The sequence below is a fragment of the Anser anser genome (genome assembly GCF_964211835.1).
Source record: "Anser anser genome assembly, chromosome: 8".
Classification (NCBI taxonomy): Eukaryota; Metazoa; Chordata; class Aves; order Anseriformes; family Anatidae; genus Anser; species Anser anser.
In genome coordinates, this window is record NC_139728.1 from 21815143 (window position 1) to 21833059 (window position 17917).

At 51.6% G+C, this 17917-nt stretch overlaps 1 protein-coding gene across 9 annotated transcripts in view; it reads right to left on the reverse strand.

Moving 5' to 3' along the window:
- Window positions 1-15500, reverse strand: part of ERI3 (ERI1 exoribonuclease family member 3) — a 117958-nt gene extending 102458 nt beyond the window's left edge. For 2 of the 9 annotated variants that reach the window (XM_083845951.1, XM_083845947.1), the window contains exons 1-2: window positions 15371-15500; window positions 6083-6357 (exon numbers count right to left, since the gene is read on the reverse strand). In XM_083845951.1, coding sequence (XP_083702077.1) covers window positions 6083-6334 — 252 coding nt within the window. In that variant the 5' untranslated portion in view covers window positions 6335-6357; window positions 15371-15500. Of the gene's footprint in view, window positions 1-6082; window positions 6358-11245; window positions 13143-15344 lie in introns of those variants that run through there. The other 7 variants (XM_083845955.1, XM_083845953.1, XM_083845954.1 and 4 more) reach the window with 7 other exon arrangements.
- Between the last annotated feature and the right edge of the window lie 2417 nt (window positions 15501-17917).

Sequence of the window (17917 nt, forward strand, 5' to 3'; positions counted from 1 at the left end):
CAGGGTGACTGAAGCTCAACTACTTTCTGCTGTAACAACAAGCCTGCTTAACTCTGCAACTTGTCACCCGAACGACGTGTAATGTTTGCACAGCTAAGGATACAGCGCTCAAACGGCGCAGGTGGGGAGCTGCCCGCTGTGATGCATGACTGCTGGGGGGGCTCGGCAGGCTGCGAGGGCGAGGTGACTGATTGCTCCAAGGCAGTCATCTCATCGGCCTGTCAAGAGGCAGCCCGATGCCGAGCAGGTTGGGTCAGGTTAGGGCTGCGACAATTGGCCCCCCGAGCGCCTGGTATTTTAGGCTTGTTGATATACTAACGCTGGGTTTGTTATCTTCAAGTAAGAAATTGCTTTGTATTTTGGCATACGTCGGGTGTCTTGCCTGGTGGTCTAGTGGCTGCGCTCTCCAGATTTGGGTTCGGTAGCTGTTCACGTTACCTAGCTCATCAGGTTTTAAATAAATACAGCTAATTCTACTGCCTGAAGCCATAACCCGTCCTGTCAGCTCCACGTGGGTCACAGCAAGGTTGGCCCTACTTACTGCAAGAACGAGGCAGGTCTCCAAGGCAAAGCGACTGCCCCAGAGAAGGCAGCTTTTGTGGGCTGCTCCGCAGCTGGTGCCACCGACCTCGCAGGACCAATTCTGAAACGCTGGCTGCTCCCCTCCGATCCCCACATCTTCGAAAATAAAGACATTATTCTCAGTACTGGTCAAAATATTTCACAACAGTCCAGTGGAATTGCAATGAAGCGCATGACATATATAAAACTATAATAAAAAAGAACTGCATTTCTTTAATTTCAGATGCCCCTTGTAGTACATTAAGTTACGGGTATTTACATGCTCTTGGCAGAATCTGTAACAGCTCAGATGAACCAGCTACAAGGCCTCAAAAAGTTTTTTTTTCAAACAATTGTTCCAAAAATTAATGTGAACAGAAAAGCCATCTAAAATAGCTTTTATATGAACTATTTCCTGACACTTTAAGAACTTAAAGCATTACAACATAAGAAGAATGGCGTAACCGCAGCCATGTAGCTTCATTAAACACAGGGTATAAAGTAAGCCCTAATTGGCAAAGAGATGATAAATACGTATTTTTTACTTACTTTTAGTAAAAAAAAAGGAAAAGGCTTTAAGTGACTGTGTTACATGCATCTTTAATGACATTCCTCTAGAAACAACACTGTAAGAAGCTGAATTGAGTGCTATGTATTTAAAACTACACCCAAGCCTAAGCTGCATGAAGACAGGTAATTGCAGATTAATATTCCACTGTAATACTTACGCACAAGAGTGCTGAGTTAAAGTTGCCATGGGAAACAAGCCTGAATTTCTTCATTTTCCAGCAATTCATGATCAGCCTTAATAAAGGTTTTGGCAGGTGATTTCTAATGCACCGAGCTTAACGGCTACACAAAAACCGTGCTGGCAGAAACCTGCTACGCAGGGATATCTGGATAGGACACGTATCCCTTGTCTGCCCCTGGATGGGACAGTGACGATCTGCTACCTCGTGAGCTACCTCCTCTATTCCCTCTCAGGACCTTGGCTAGGATTGCCCCGGCAGCTTTCACGGAGCACTGCCTGAAGAGCACGCAGAAGACACCTCGCAGCCTGACGGTCCCTCCCGTAGCCTCCTCCCACGTTTGTAATTCCAGGGACAGAGCCCTCCTAGATGTCCAACTTGCCACCAACTTGCCCACCCCTACCACTCCCCCTGAGCACAGAGCTCAGCACACCTGCTGCTATGCCCTAAGTGTGGTAGAAATCAACACCCGCTGACGTTCCAAGGTCAGTCTGCAAATCACAGCAGCTCAGGAGCAGAGAGGCATCGTGTAGTTGTCCCTACCACGGGACCAACACCACGGGTAGAGGAGCACGGAGATGGAGAGGCAGCGATCATTTTGGCCACTCCAGCTGTACCTGCCTGCGACTGAGAGCCAGAACGGGGAAAAGGCATTTAATGCTCACTTACACCGGCTCTCGAGGAAACACAGCCTGAAACCAATTTAAACTTGTCTTCATTTGTACTTATTGTTACCTTAAGGAAAGGTTGGCTCTCATTTGTTAATGTGATTTTGCCAATCAGGAAATGTACTATGACCACACAGGTTTATCTGCACTACTGCTATTCTACTTTAGATTACTATTATGCTTAAATTATTACTATTTTATTTAGAAATAAATCAGTAATTGAACATATGCTTATTTGTAGTCTCAATGTTTACAGTTTCATGTTGAAGTGTTGAGTAATGTTCTGTATTTGTTCAATTACAAAGTACGTCCAGCTTCATGCGACAGAAGCAATTAAAATGCACTAAAGTATCAGTCAAAACGCACATTAAACAAACTTGAAACAAGTAGGATACACTAAAGAAAACTATCAAAATAATTTCACATTTAAAACATGCTGTTTAAGAGAGCAAGGACGGTATCATCTGTAATTAATCTCTCTGCCTCCGGTGACAGCCTCCTTTAGCAATGAGAAGACCTGAACATTTCAAACCTTCCTTTCACAGAGAGTGGAAGAGGCAGGTTTCTAACTCCCAACTGATTATCAAATTGGAGCGAACCCAAGACACTGAAGTCAAGTACCTGAAAAATTGACACGAGAAACCGGTAACTTGATCGCTACCAAGAGCTCAGTTAGCAATTCAACCGCTCCTAGGTCCAGCTCCTGAGTTCTGCCAGTCCAGGGGTCTGCTGCTCTTTTACACGTCCGGCCAGCAGGTGTACAAGCCTGAACGGCATTTGTTTTTCATGGAAGTGGTTTTAATGGATTACAGTAGAGACTGACATCCAACGTAGAGACATAATTTCATATTCAGCTTTGAACAGCTCTGATTTCTATCATTAGACTTCCTTACATTTAAGAAAATCATTGCTTTTTGCCCACTCTGCTGATGTTGAAGGCGAGACGCATGGCTTGCTGACCGAACGGGGCACAGCCCCTCACTGCAATAATAAAACAGGGATACAGGCAGCTGCAGACCTGAGCTCCTTAACAGCCACTGAAAGCACCAGCCACCATAAACACCGGTGTATACAAGGACAAAGGGACAGAAGAACGATTCCCACCTATTAATGCATCTTCTCCTGTGTATCTCAACCACCGCATGTACCTACCTCTACATGCTGACAGCGCACAAAAGAGGCAGGCACTTACAAACTCTCAGCAGCCAGCAAAGGGAAGAGAGAAAGTGACGAGTTAGAGCTGACAAATGAAGCACGCCACCACTGCCGTGGCCCCAGGTCCACCGACCTGCACGCTGCGACGGCTCCCGCCTGACCCCACCGGGCTTTGGATCGAATTCCAAACACACAGGCAAGCTTTAAAGAGATGCGAGGGGGCAGCCATAAACATCCCTTACTGCCAATCCCCTACTGACCTTTGGCTGGTTAAAGCACTACGTGACACAGACCGTGCCTCTAGTCTGCCAGTTTTCCCACCTACACGTTTGGGGCAGAGCACTTAAACCCTCCGCGTCCTTTTCTGCCTGGGATGGCCCATCGCTCCTAAATATAGCCACAAAACCTGCAAGCCAGGCTGCCTCTTTGTGCATTTAAATACGTGCTTTGATTTGGGGGCGTATCTCTTGAAAACTGGGAGGAATCAGGGAGGTGACAGCAAACCGCGAGGACGCAGGGTGGCTGGAGCACACTCCTGATGCTACTGCTCCTCTGCAGACGTAGGGCAGGGGCCAGGACGGAGCAGAAGTGTTAACACAAAGGGCAGCTGCCATACAGCACACAGTGGGGCCACAACACAGATGGCTTCCTAGGGGAACGCTGCTGTCCTCAGCCCTCCCTGATCCCCATTACGGAGGCCGTGCCATGAGACCTTGGAGGGGACAGGACAGCACGAAAGGGGATGGAAATGCAGGAGTCTTCGGGGCTCCCAAAAGAGCGTGAAGGACTTCCCCAGGGACAACGTTAGCGAGGCTGCCGGCTGCAGGAGAGCACAAGTAAATACAGCAGGAGGGGGGAGCAGATGTGGCAGGCACACACCTTGGTGTGAATAAAGACAGCTCCTTCTGCTGAGAAACCGGAACATTTTGAAGAGCAGTTAGTAAGAAATGTGAAGTGCACTGCACGGTGGCAAGTGCACTCTGCCAGACTTCGAGGCTGAGATGGCTAAATTTACAGCTATGACTACCCACTGAAAGTAACTTGGATCACGGCTCAGCTCTGTGTGCAGCCTCCTCATCACATTCCAGTGCATTCGAATTTCATTGCATCACCTACTAGGCTTACTTGCTTTACTGCAAGTAAAGTAACAAGCAGATAAAGAACTGGGACCACAGTTAAAACCAGCACCTGACCACATCTGGCTCCCAGGTCTGTCCTCAGACCACAGCTACAAAACCTGCCTGGCACTGCTCCACTGAAAGATCCTGCTAGGAAGACCTTGCACAAACCATTCCTGAAAATACGCAGTTTGCTCGCCACAACACACAGCCCAGCAGCAAACTGAGCTAAAGCCACGCTGGTCAGCAGAAAGGAAAGGTGGAGGTAGGGGCACGAGCTGACAAACCTCTTTTCTGTAAATTTGCCTGATTTCAGCAGGCAACTTCAGCCTTTTCAGCGGTACTGATTTCCATGCAGCAAGAGCCAGCCCTTTATTTGTCAAACTCATTTGTTTGCGAGGACGTGAGGGACTGGCAGGCCTCACACCACACGCGATACGACACAGAGGCTGAACACAGCAGGCTGGAAAAAAACACCACCGAAGAACATCTCCACCTTAAAGGTGCAACAAAATATATAGCAGATCTGCATTGGCCCAGGCCATTACTTTCCCCGGCAAGGACTTGGGGACAAAGCTCCTTAAAACAGTAGTAATCATATTCCACTCATGCTCCTTTTTACTGCCAGCTGTAAACTAGCTCCCCATGCATCATGGTTTTGCATCAAAATGTGCACAGACCAAGCCCATCTCCAAAGGGACAAGGTAGATCCGATTTACAGCTTTGACAGGCCTGTGCACCCGAGGCTGAGCATGCAGGAAATAGCCTGACATCTTACTTGGAGAGCGCTTAAAACCGCTGCCAGGCCTGGATGCGGAGCCACAGCAGCCTCCCACAAAGACCCAGCAAAAGGGCAGCAAATTTGCGGTCCTTTTTTCGGGCAACACCGGAGACGAGTGGCACCGCCGGGGAAGAGACGAGCCAGGTCTGGTCCCAACCTGCAGCACGCCTTTGGCAGGACAAGCCCAGAGGAAACCACGGCTGCACTGGGAAACGAACACACTGCATCAAGCCATCTCAGTAACGAGATACCATGTTGATTACTGTCCAGCCTTTAGCACAGTCGAAGCAAAGCAAAGAGAATTTATTCTCAGAGCCAACGCGCCAGCAATAGCAGTAAGAGGCCAGTTGCTCAATGCACAGAGGGGCGTGAAGTCCAAGTTCCATTTCGAGACTCGGAAATTCTGCTGGTTTGTCACCAACCCAATATTATACTTTGTCTTTTTAGCATGTTTTTCCAGTTTAAATGGAAACCCTAGCCCCATCCTGCTGACAACTGAAAATACATTTACTAAGTTGCTCTGCACTATTACGGAAGAACTGCCTGCAGAAAAACATCTGAGCTTCAGGTGGATCTCTGCACGTCTCAGGAGGTAAAGCACTGACAAATCGCCCCAAAGCTGACCAGTTCATCTTATTACACTCCACAGTTAACAACCACACAAAATAACTTCAGTAACAGCCTTTTATCTTGCAGAATCAAACAGGGTTGTTGTGAGTACTCTACCAATGCAGGTTCCCAGCCTGCAATTTTTAAACCCTCTCCAGTTCAGGCAGATGACAGGCACGCACGACTTTAAGTAGCATTTCTGATATTGTATTGTCACTTCCCTGATGGAAATCAGGCTCCTTCTGTTCGTTCCCACCACAAGGGCCTCACATTGCTCCTCAGAGAGCAGGCGATAGCTAAGAGCTCTGGAGGACCAACGACAGGAAGAAGGTGGCAGAAACCAAAGGAAACGAGCCAGTGAGCACCGTGTCTTTTCCTTCCCCCTCTCGCAAACGGCAGCAGCAACTCACAAGGGGAAAATTAACAGGATCAACTATTTACCTGAGGATGAATCTGTGGTTTGTCGCACGTGGCCTCAAAATCCAGCACTAAGAAGTAGTGATATCTCTGTGGAGGGAAGGACGACATTGCTGCCATGGAAGCTCCAAAGCCGTGGGACGCCAGTTTCCTGCTTACGATGGAGCCGTACCCTTTGAGAACACCAGGCAGGAGGAGGGAGCACACAGCTTGTCTTGCCCTTGGAAGTAAGTTTTGGGGAAACTTTGCTGCTCCAGTATGGAGGAGTGCTATCATTGAACATCCAGGGGCATCTGAAACTGAAGAGAGACTCGTGTTACTTAGGCACATCTCATCTCTGCTAGCATTGCTCCACTGCGCTTCTCCGTCGGGGGTTTTCTCTGTGCTTCCCGGTGGAGGTTCCAGCCTTGCAAACCTGGAATAACGCGGCAACCTGCCCTCAGCACGACAGGTGCCATTTGGACCGAGCTCACGGTGTCCAGAATCACAGGTAACTGGAAATTAACCTCTGCAAACAGCTCTAAGTGAAGAACCACGAGCCACACAACATTCGTGGCTCCAGGCACCAGATTACACCTCCCCGTTGGACCTTATCACAGCAGAACCCAACACGAACCATGACGCATGAAAAGCCTGACCTAAACCTACTGAAGATTCAGAGGAGGCCTTTCATCTGTTCATATACAATGCAACTTCTGATACACGGCAGGAATTAAACATCAACACTACAACCCATCGGAACGGCTTGGCCCCGAAAACGCCTGTTAGGCGCACTGAAACCTCCCCGTTCCGCTACAAACCCACACGTCTGGGGGCCAGAGGAGCCCTCCCCGGGGAAGTTCTCATTTGCCCCGTGTACCAGGTTTCCCAGCATTGCGATTTTAGTGCTGCACTGGATTTCTGACTCCAGGTATTTCTCCGAGGAAGACGCTGGTACAACAAACCTACATGTGAACAGCAGGCACCAAGCTGTCCTTCCAGCAAAATGCAAGCAAGACTTTATAGGTTATCACCTCCCTCCCTCCTCCCCAGAAATGCCTCATGCAGCCATCACCTTCTGATGCTTCTATTCGGTAAGGGCTATTTAATAAATTACCCCACCCACGTGAGACTGTCTGGATTTCCCCCCTACCCTTTTTCTTTTCAAATGTTGCAAAATCATTGCCCCGGGGCTGCTCCCAGGCTCACATTTACGAGGATGAGACACCCAGCCCCACTCACGGAGCTGGCACACAGCTGGGGACAGTGGCCGATGGTGGCAAAACAGGTGAATTTGGGCAACCCCATCCTCCCAAGCAAGGATACAGCAGGGCACAATTCCCCACACACATCACACCCTCTCGCTGTGGGGCTGGGGACAACAGGCATCGCCTGCTGTTGGCTCCGGGCAGAGCCCCATCGCTGCCCAAGGCCAGCCACGCGTGCGCTTGCTTTTCCTCCGTGAAATGGGAGAGACAAAACAGAGGACTCGCAGCCTGCAACCAAAGTCACTATTTGCACAAAAGACAGCATTTGCTCTTTCCCAGCCGTTAGTCCATCAGGTAAATAACGCACGTGCCAAAACACACACTTAATGAGGTAAATAACACGCCTCGAATAGCGGCTAAATCTGTATTTACCTGCGAGCCCAGAGAAACTCGGAAGGACCAGATTAGGAGATAATTGCAGCTGAGCAGGCCGCGTGCTCCGAGTAAACACACATTTTGCGCCCTTCCCTTCTGAGGGCTGCAGTGCGAGGAGCACCCGGGCACTGCACAGCTGGAAAGCAGAGGAGCCGGGGCGGGTTCAGGTGGAGCCGCAGCCCGCGGTGCGAACGTGGCTGCACCTTGTGGCTCTCCTGTCCTAGGGGACCACTTGCTGTACTAAAGCAGCGTGCCAGGCAGCAGGTACCTGGAAAACTGCTAGCACAAGTTACAAAACCGTAACAAAGAGCTATGCTGCAAGCCCAACACTGCATTTATCCTAGAGGGGCTCAGCTCTACCTATTGCTTTTCCATCTACAGCTTTCACTGTCATTAACAGACGCGTTAGTGCCAGACAAAAGTTACATTCACTTCTAACCTGCCCCAAATAAGAGAGATTTGAGGTGTACGTGCTTTCAGTCTTCAAGCACTTGGCTATGAATCTGAAGGTCCATCACAGCAAATATAACGTCCCCGAATAAAGCAGCGTGTAAGTTAGTTGCGCTAAAACCTGGTCTTTAGCCTACTGCATGAAGTAAAATATAGAGTTGGGTTGGAGGAGGCAGGCAGGCTGCAACCCCTATATCAAACGCAGGCAGTAAACCATAGCACGCCGTGCACCCACACACAGCAGGACCAGCACTTCTCTGTTGCATTTTAACTGGCACGGCCAGGGCATCAAACATGCTCCCGGTAATCCCAGCAGGACTGCTTCAGAGCCAGGCAGGTCCGTGCCACGCGGGCACCGTGGAACAGCCACAGAGGGAAACACCATCCAACACCAGCGCCTGGTTTCACCAACGTGGTCCGCACCTAGTGCCATCAGGCGCCTCGTCTTAAAACGTGGGGAGCAGAGGGAGCTACGCCCTGAACAACGGTGTGCAAGTGGGGCATTTCCTGCTGATTCCCCACCGCAGGCTGCATACAAATACGAGCAGCCCCCCTGCAAACCCCGCACTGCGAGCCAAATGAAGTTTTAACTGCGTGTTTACCCAGCCACTGCTCCAGGTGCCCTGGGAAGACCTTACATCATCTTCTCTGGCAGGGTCAGAGTGCCTCAGAGCACAAGATAGCTGGTGAGCAAACACACTTTATTAGAAGTCATGTAAAGCACTTATAACTGCTATGACAATGCAAGGCACTAGTAATTATCCCCTATTTTTCTTCCAAAGGGACAACAATGCAAGCAGCACGGCTTCAAAAATCAGAAACAGTGCTCTGTCCTGACAAACCCACATGTTGCATGAGCCCATTTCCACACCTAAGTGAAAAAACACATTGTCTATGCACACAGGGTCAGATTATAGCCTCAGATAGCGCAAACTGTCACAGCTGGCTTCCAACCCTCCCAGGTTAATATTTCATACCACACAGCTCCAACTCCTCACACAGATATGTAAGAAACGTAACAGGACCACGAACAGAGGCTGGACTAGAGGAATTATTTTGACAGATTGTACGCAGACCTAGGAAAAGGTGACAGCACTTTACACCTGCAACACCCAGTAACAGGGAAACAGCCACATGTGCTGGGTTGCAGCTGGAAGACACAGTCAGCATTAGGTGCCCTGTAAGTGTGCCACACGCGACATCACCAGCTATCATCAGCAACTGGCTCTTCAAATTTAAAAATATAAATATATTTGTCTGGACGTCGGCTGCAGGTAACGGGACGAGCTCAGGCTGACCACGATTCTCACTTGCTCGTGGTCCAGGCACGCGGTGACAAAGCACGAGTTTGATCAGCTGCGCGTAAGGAGTCGAGCGAAGAACCTGCACCAGCAGCTGTCGTGCCCCAGGCTTTGCATCAGGGCGGATGCTCAGCAGGAACCTCAAGCAGCAAGGAAGAGGAGAGGAAACGAGTTGCATGGGATGAACGGGATAACGGCTGCGTCAAAGCAGGGCACTGCAAGGGCTCAACCTGCAGGCCAGCCCCAAAGCCACACGAACGTACAGAGGTGCGCACTTGCAAGTTGCCCAGGACACAAATCCGTCAATGCCAAGACTCCTCAGCCTACGATCTTGAGCTCAGCGGGCCCTCTGCACTTAACATAAATGCTTACTTTTTACAACCACATCTAATTAAAGTCACCTGCAGCAAAAGATGGCATAACTTTAACAGCTTGCTTTTAACCCCAAAATATTCCTTCACCACTCAGTTTGATAAGCTCGGGCAGGAGAGGGGAAAAGACAAATGTTTCTTGGGTTGCCCCTCCAACCTTGAAGGATTTATTTCATGAGAGCCTCCATTTACATGCTAAATTACTTTATGTTACGGTAAAGTGGCCTTAACAAAGCATATCTATATAAAAAAAAAAAGAAATAGCCTAAATGACAATGCAAACTGAAATTTTAAAAAAGCAAGAAATAAAAAAATAAAAGCAAGCAAGCTGTGGGAGTAGCATGGCTCAGTTTATTCCCTGTGCAAAGCCTGGGCAGAGGCAAGTACAACTCCTGGTCTCTGGCAGACAGCTAAACTCGAGGCTAGAGCAACCAAACATAACCCAAAATGTAAGTCAGGTTTGTCTCATTTTATTGAATTAGATTCATAAATATGGAGGATAAAAAGAGAGGGCAATAAAGATGCATTTTGTGGAATAAAATTGCATACACTTAGCAACTCCTGGAACAGAGTATGGCAAAAAGAAGGCAGGACTTCCAATTTGGGAACTGTTCAAATGCATGCTCGCAGGTCAAATGTGAGCCCATATTTCACTTGTGTGTAGATATAACTGAAGAACAATAGAGAGATCTTAGTTTTTTTTAAATCAACATTAACCTAAAACAAAATATTTCATGAGAGAGACTACAGTCCAAGAGATGACAGCACCTGGCTAGCCTGGGAGACGGGAAACAAGAGACTTAAGGACAAAACCAGCTTATCCGCACTGGCACTCTCCAAACTTGCAAAAAAAATAAATACATAAAGTAAAACAAATGGAACACGAAGCTTTTATAACCGTTTTAATGATGTGACATGATTTTAGACAGGTAAGTTTGCTTCTTTAATTTGCAGCCTCACAGCGTCACCCCTTGAGCGTTAATCCAGAACCCTTCCGTGACAGCACTCCATTTCTGGCTGGGTTTGCCTGTGGCACCGGTAGACAACCAAGCCCGTATTTTGGGAAATCTGTAACGTCACTTCCCCCGAGCGCTGCCATGGGATGCCTACGTGTTGTCCCCTCATTACTCATCACAGATACAACTTGGATTTAATCGTTCGGTTTTCACAGCGCTCCAGAATCGCTCGCAGCTTCTCCCCACTACAGACGAAGAGCCCCCTGTTCTCAAGAACTTACAGTCTGAAGTCAGACCCAGCGCAGTACGGGAGGGTAACAGCAGAGAAGAAGGGGTTCCAGGGGCAAAGTGGCGACTGCTCGTCTGAGAGGGACGCACGTCTTGGCAGTTCAATTAAAAACCAACCACGGGGGCATTACAGACGAGACGAGCGAACGCGGGGAGGGCTGACTACAGGACGGAGGGCGCTGCCGGGTTCGGTTCTCACCCGTTCCTCGAGCTCATTCTTCCCGCTGCGTTCCTCGGCTGCTATGTCAGAGGCACGGGCTCTGTCCGAGCACCAGCATCTCTTCCATTGTGACACCACAGACGCGATGGCTTGTGAGATCACAATGAGCGAGGCGGGAGGCGCCGGTTTGGGGCTACCACTCCCTACGAGGCTGGGAAACAAACAGAGCTCAGTTCACGTGCAGCACAGCGACACCCGCGCCCGCCGACTGCTCCGCGCAGACCACCCAGGAGCGCTCCCGAAGATGCGCGGAGCAATTCCGCTCCCGTTTTATTAGGCCACCTCCGCTAGGCAACCCACTTTCGTCACCTCCTTGACTGGTCTCTTAAGAGAGGTTTTGCTGGGTATTTTTAAAACCTCCTCCATCAGTAAGTGTGGATCAGCAAACGGACCTAAGCTGAGGCTTGAAGAAGCTCCACAAAGTAAAGGATTGGTCATGTAGAGAAAATGCAGAGGAGGGAAACGACAAAAATTAAAGAAGTAAGAGCAGATGTATACAACAGGTCGGAAAGCCGCAGGGGAAGAGCGGGTTCAGTACGGCAGCAAAGAGTTACTGAGTTCAGACAAGAACCCTCTGGTCCAGTCTCCCACCTCTGCGTGGGAGCCGTAAGAAATGCCCTGGGGTGAAGCTACGCAGAACGGGGTTAACCACCCCAAGAGCCCTCGGGGGCCAGAAGCAGGCAGGCCCATCCTTCCCTCTCGGCCTTATTCTCCTGTCGGTTATCTCGCACCCGGTCCTGCGCTCGTCAGGCCTCGCCGTGAGCCGATTCAACCACAGGAACCCACAACAGGGCTAACGCGGCCAGAATAAAACACAGTTAAAGCAAGATAGTTTCCTGCTGGCTCCGTGAGGCAAATCAGCTCAGGGACGGGCTGGACGAGCGCCAAAGCTCCGCCGAGGGGCTGTGCCCACGCTGGCAGAAGCAGGAGGGAGATGAGCCCGGGGAGCTGCTGGCTCGCTCGGCCCCTCACCCCACCGCGTGCTCAGCCCAGGACACCTGCGCCCGGGGTGGCGCGGCATTTTGTAGAGAACAGAGAAGACGTCCTGGCTCCAGCAGCATAAACACATAAAACCTGCAGTCAGCAAGCCCATCGGGCCATCCCGCCCGAACCTCGCGTAACGCTGGCCGTAAAGTTTCCGCTTCATTACTCCTGAATCGAGCCCAAAGGCTCGCACATCTTTCAGAAAAGTTCCCGGCCTTGAGCTGCGGCACCAAACACGGGGGCTCCCAACTACCTGCAGCCCGCTCCTTCCAGTGGCCAAGCACTTCACTGGCAAAAAAATAACAACACCTTAGTTTTCATTCAAACCTTCCCAGCCCTGGGCTTCGGGAAGAGCTCTGAAATTTACGGCACTGCGATGCTCTCAACCCGCAGAGCTCCCTGCGCCAGAAATAAGAGATTTGTAGCCACTACGCTTCCAGTCAGGGAAAGCTGCTGCTGCACGTTGGCCTAATTCTGTGAAAGGCGAAACGCCAGCCAGCCTCTTGTTTAACGGAATCTAGCACGCAGTCACCTGGTTTTCTTACACGAGTGCCACAGTCGCTCAAAGCACTCGCACAGCTGCACACCTTCGTTACCTGAAAAACGGACTTGAAGGTTAGCACCTAAGAGTGCCAAATGAATCTTAGTATACTCCTCAAGTTTGATCTTCACATATGAAATCTGGAAGCGTTAAAAAAAAAATAAATCTGTACTCTGCCAAAGGTCTGTCCTGTTGGACAGGCAAATACACGCCACAAGCCGGGCAGCAGCTACACCAGGGTGCGAGCTCCACATAACCCGGGCTCAGCGACCCTGGGAAACCAGCACAGAAGTTGATAACTCTAATACCCAACCAGTTAAGGAGAAAAACTAAACTACAACGAGTACAACTGAAGTTATTAAAAAAAAAAAAAAGTTGGTTAGGAGTGAGGTATCACCTGTACAACGTATCTGGAGAGAACGCAACCACTCAGCTGGCAGCTGACCAACAGAGGTGACCTCCCCCAAGGGAGAGAAGTTGCCCGGTGGTCCCCGGCAGCGACGGCTGCCACCGCTGCTCCAGCGCACGCCCTGTGAGCACCAGCTCGGCCTCTTCCCCCCAACTCCTCCGCTTGCTGTTGTGCCACGCTGCTGTACCGCTCAGCGCTGCCAGAGTAAAACACCAGGAGTCACCAGGATGACCGCTTCCAGCAGCAACACACGCTTCAGATCCACCCTCGCGGAAGAGGCACAGCTCCTTCACAGCCTCCCGTGTTCTCCTACGGAGACAGCGCCGACAGCCAGCCCCACGCCCGCACAGCGCCGGCCCTGCGCCCTACAGCCCCGCTGCCCTGTACCCGGAGCTGGCTACTGGGTCCGTACAGGAGCGGAGTCAAGCGCAAAAACTTCACATACTTAAGCCTCTTCCAGAGCTTTATTTCCAAAATTAAAAGGAGGAAAAGAATAATAATAGTAAAAAAAATAAAAAATCAAATTGAAGTTAAGTATCTCTCAACTGCAAAGCAGAACCTTAAGGCCACATCAAACCATTGCAGTGTACGCTCAATCCAAAAGCTTTATTTAGCATCAAGCACATTAGCGTGTTTTCTTTTTAATGCTTTAAATGGGTTTCTTCTTCTTCTGGGTTTTGGTAACACTCAAATCTGTCTGGCTCTAACACTTTTTTTTTTTTTTGAGAAACAAAACTACACCATTCACGTACAGCCACCCAAAGTTTGACAGAAACAAGAACCATAAGAGGGCCACTCTTTGAAATGAGACAAGTATTTAGTCCGTGCAATAAATTAACATCAAAATTCAGCTGCAAAGACCAGAACTCAGTACTTGAAAGGGAACAAAAATATCTGAAATCCAACTTCCCAAGCCCACACACTGAAGAGTAACCAACCGGACCTCTAACACGTTATTTATTTTAAGAACAATTCTTTCTTGGAATAAAAAACTCATACACTAACTTTAACACAAAGCGAAGAGATGCACAACCGAACGGTAAAATCAATTCCAGCTACCTTTAGAAAAACAAAGCTCTCAAACAACTCTCCACTAACACCTGATGGGACGAGCCTCACGGAGCTGCGCCTGCTCAGCGCCCCGCGGACCTCACCCTTCCCGAGGCGTGCTGCAGGCTTTAACCAAACGGGAAACTCCCCGGTCCCTTCCGCTGCAACTGAACGGGCATCAAGAGCTCAGAGCAAGCGGCAGCTATCCACCCACCCACTGCTGAAACCCAGAGCTCAGTAAGGAGAAGGATTAAGCAGAGAAAAGGTAAATCAAGTGTTAGGCTTATGAGCAAACAGACCAGCAACGACCACGTAAATCCACCAGGCACAGACTCGGGAGAGACAGCGCACGAGGGGCGAACGCCAACACCTCCCCACACGTCCCAGCCGAGAAGAAACACCCGCAACAGCACAGCAGCAAGGAGAGGGAGGGAGGCAAAATTCCCACTGCCCGCGAGGAGACGAGCCAGCAGCTCCGTGCTCCTCGGCCTCAAGCTGCCTCCAGAGCCTTAGGATCTGAGGCAGGGGGCCAAAAACCTCAAAAGGAGGGGGTTAGAAAAAAAAAAGGGGGGGGGGGGGGAAAGGACCCCAACCTCCTCCTCCCCAACACCCCCAGGGGCCCTCCCCGGCGCTGCCGCCCCCCTCCCTCCCCTCCCGCCGCCGGGGGGGCAGCCCTCCTCCCCTCCCTCAGCCCCCCCCCCCCCCCCGGCCCCCAGCATCTCGCCCCATGGGCCCAGCACCGCGGCGGCCCGTGCGGCCCCGCGCCCCGGCCGGCCCCAAGCCGCGGCCCGGCCCCCAGCGGCTCCCAGCGGCCCAGGCCCCGCCACGCCCCCCCCCCCCCCCGCGGCCTCCCCCCGCTCCCCGCCTCCCTCCCCCGGGGGGGGCCCCACCGGGAACCGGGGCCTAGCCCCCACCCTCCCTCCCCAACCTCCCCGGCCGGGCCTCCCCCTTCCCCGGCCCAGCCCACGGCGGCCCCACGCCTCCGCCGGGCCCTCCCCGGCCGGGCCCCGCCGCCGCCTCCCGAGGCCCGGCGGCGCCGCGCCCCCACCCCCCCCGGCTCCCCGGGGCCCCCCCGGGCCGCAGCCGCTCCGCACCACGAGTCCCCAGCACCGCCGCTCACCTCCGCGCACTCTGACCTCCGACCCCGCTCTGAGCGGCAGCGCCGCCGACCAACCGCAGCGCCGCCTGCCGCCGCCGGGGGCGGGGCTTCCTCGCCGCCGCTGGCCTCCCGGCGCAAGCGCCCGGCCGGAAGCGAGGCGCGGGGCACGCTGGGGGTTGTAGTTTTGTGGGGGAGGGGGGTGGGGATGCCGCGCCTCGACGCCGCTGTGCCCGCCTCCTGGCGGCCCGCGGGGCAGGCCCTCGCAGCAGTGGGGGCGAGGCCGTGTCGTGTCGTTATCTGTCCCCGTCGTTCTCACGGGCCGCTTGTGTCCCCAGGTGTCCTCCTCATCCCCACTGATGTCCTCACGGGCCACCCGTCGTGTCCCCAAGCACCACACTCTCGTGTCCCGAAGCACCACTCTGGTGTCCCCAAGCACCACTCAGTCATGTCCCCCACAGGGACCGCCCCTCCCTCTCCCCACACATCTCCTCATCTTGTCTCCAAAACCCACGCTTTGTGTCCCCGCAGCCCACACCGTCACGTCCCCCAGTGCCACCTCCCAGCCCTCCAGGTGCCACACAGACCCTGCGGCTCAGCACGGGGCTCCTCAGGACACGGGGACCTGGCCCACACCGGGTGCAGCGGAGTTACTCCTGAGCAGACAAATGCTCTCAGTCAGTATAGGCAGGCTTTAAATGTGTAGTTAAAATATAGGGCCCAGTCAGCAAATGCAATGCCAGCTTTAAATTGAATATCCCATGCGCATGGAGCTCCTGCTGACTGTGGCAGGGGACACCACGTCCCCTCAAACACTGTTCCGGCTGAAGAGGCTTCACCACATGCTGTCTCATATCCCTGCCCCAAGCCAGCACCTGCCTGGTGTCTTGCTGAACCTTTAGAGAACCACACAAACTTGCTCCGACATTCAAATTTGTTTATCCCATGTAAAAAAAAAAATAAATACCAAATGCTATAAAGATGACCACATCAGTCACTGGCTTCCAGGCTCCTCTGCATTCATGCAGCTCTCTGATCCTAAAACCTGTGTGTGGACCTTGCCCTGTCTTTGCTGGACATCCCTAAGCTAGCATCTCCTCCCTGTGCATGTGGATGGCACCCTCAGCTAGGATACATGCAGCTTACCTCCAGAGATGCCTGTCTATAACCCCTGAACAACACAGCTGCTATGCCAACCATACCTCATGAGTGCCATTGCCTGCATTTTGCCTCCTTCCTCGCCCCCCTCGTTGACTCACACCTCCGCACCTAAGGCATTTCAAGCAAGCAGCTCCTCTGCACTGTCCCTGATGCTCCTCGCACGTGTGAAGAGTAAACTCCGAGTCACTGACTCGTGGCAAATAGGACTGCGAGGGATCTTAGAGGTCACCTCATCCATCCTCCGTCCACAGACAGCAGCAGCCCTACCTCTCTGTCATCTTGCTGCCCCCTTTCAAATCATCCCTGAAGCCTTCCTCTGGCTCTGTGCCTAAAAATATTTGACAAAGGTAAGCGCCAGGGTGCAGAGAGCACTGGCTGCCACGCTGTGAAGTGCAGTCTGCTAGCACAGTCCTGGCTGCCTGGCCATATCTGCCTGCTGCCCATCGTACATCAGCTTGCTGGCTCTTCAGGCTGAATTTATCCTTTTTGCTCTGTTTGTGTGCAGCCTTGAACTTTGGAGGCCTGAATCATGAAAGCAGCATGTCAGAACTGTAATATACCAACAGCAAGCCATTTAATAATAGAAAGAGTTCCTTTAAGTCCTCTTAGATTTGGCATCTCTCAGCCTCCCACCCACACAAGCAAGTTTTACTTCTAAGCTCAGCCGTACTGATGTGATTTGTCAAGCCTTTGGTGACTGATGTATGGCTTGCCAAGGAGCACGGGAGAGTGAATATAGGGCTTTTCCGGTGTGGCGTTCCTTGAGCAATCTGTAAGTGCCCTCTGCCAGCCCCTCTTCATCAGGGATAGCAGAGACGTGCTGGAAATGACACAGCAGCCCCAAAGCTTAAAATTTAGGACTCGCAGCCTGCCTGTGAGTGTTTCTAGTAGGATGAGAGAGGAAGCCTTTTCACTGCTGACCTCTGTATGTAGCAGTAAAAAATAATCTTTTTCTCCGTCTAGACAAACAATCAATGGCTCCAAGATGCGTGCATGTCTCTTTTTCATCAGCCAAGCCTGGTGCTGTTTCCCAGGCTTGTAGGCACTGCAGCAAGCAGGAGATTTCCTCCTGACCCTTTTTGTGGCAAGGAACTCCTTTCCCAAGCTGAGCATCTGCAATAATGCAACAATGGAGGGCCATATCCTGGCCCATGCTAGCCTCAGTGTCCCCTATGAGGTCTATATGAGTTTTCCTCCAAAGGCTGTGGGACAGCAATGCAATTACTGTGAGCAACTGTACTACCAAAGAGATACTTTTCTTGTAACACAGCTCTCAGATGCTGGAGAAGGATCCTCAACCAGCTACAGAACCACATCTTATAAATATCACCGCTGTTTCTACAGCGTTAATATCTAAGGCTGTCTTATGTGAGTGTACATGCCTCAAAAGAACGCTGTGGGCCACTGAAA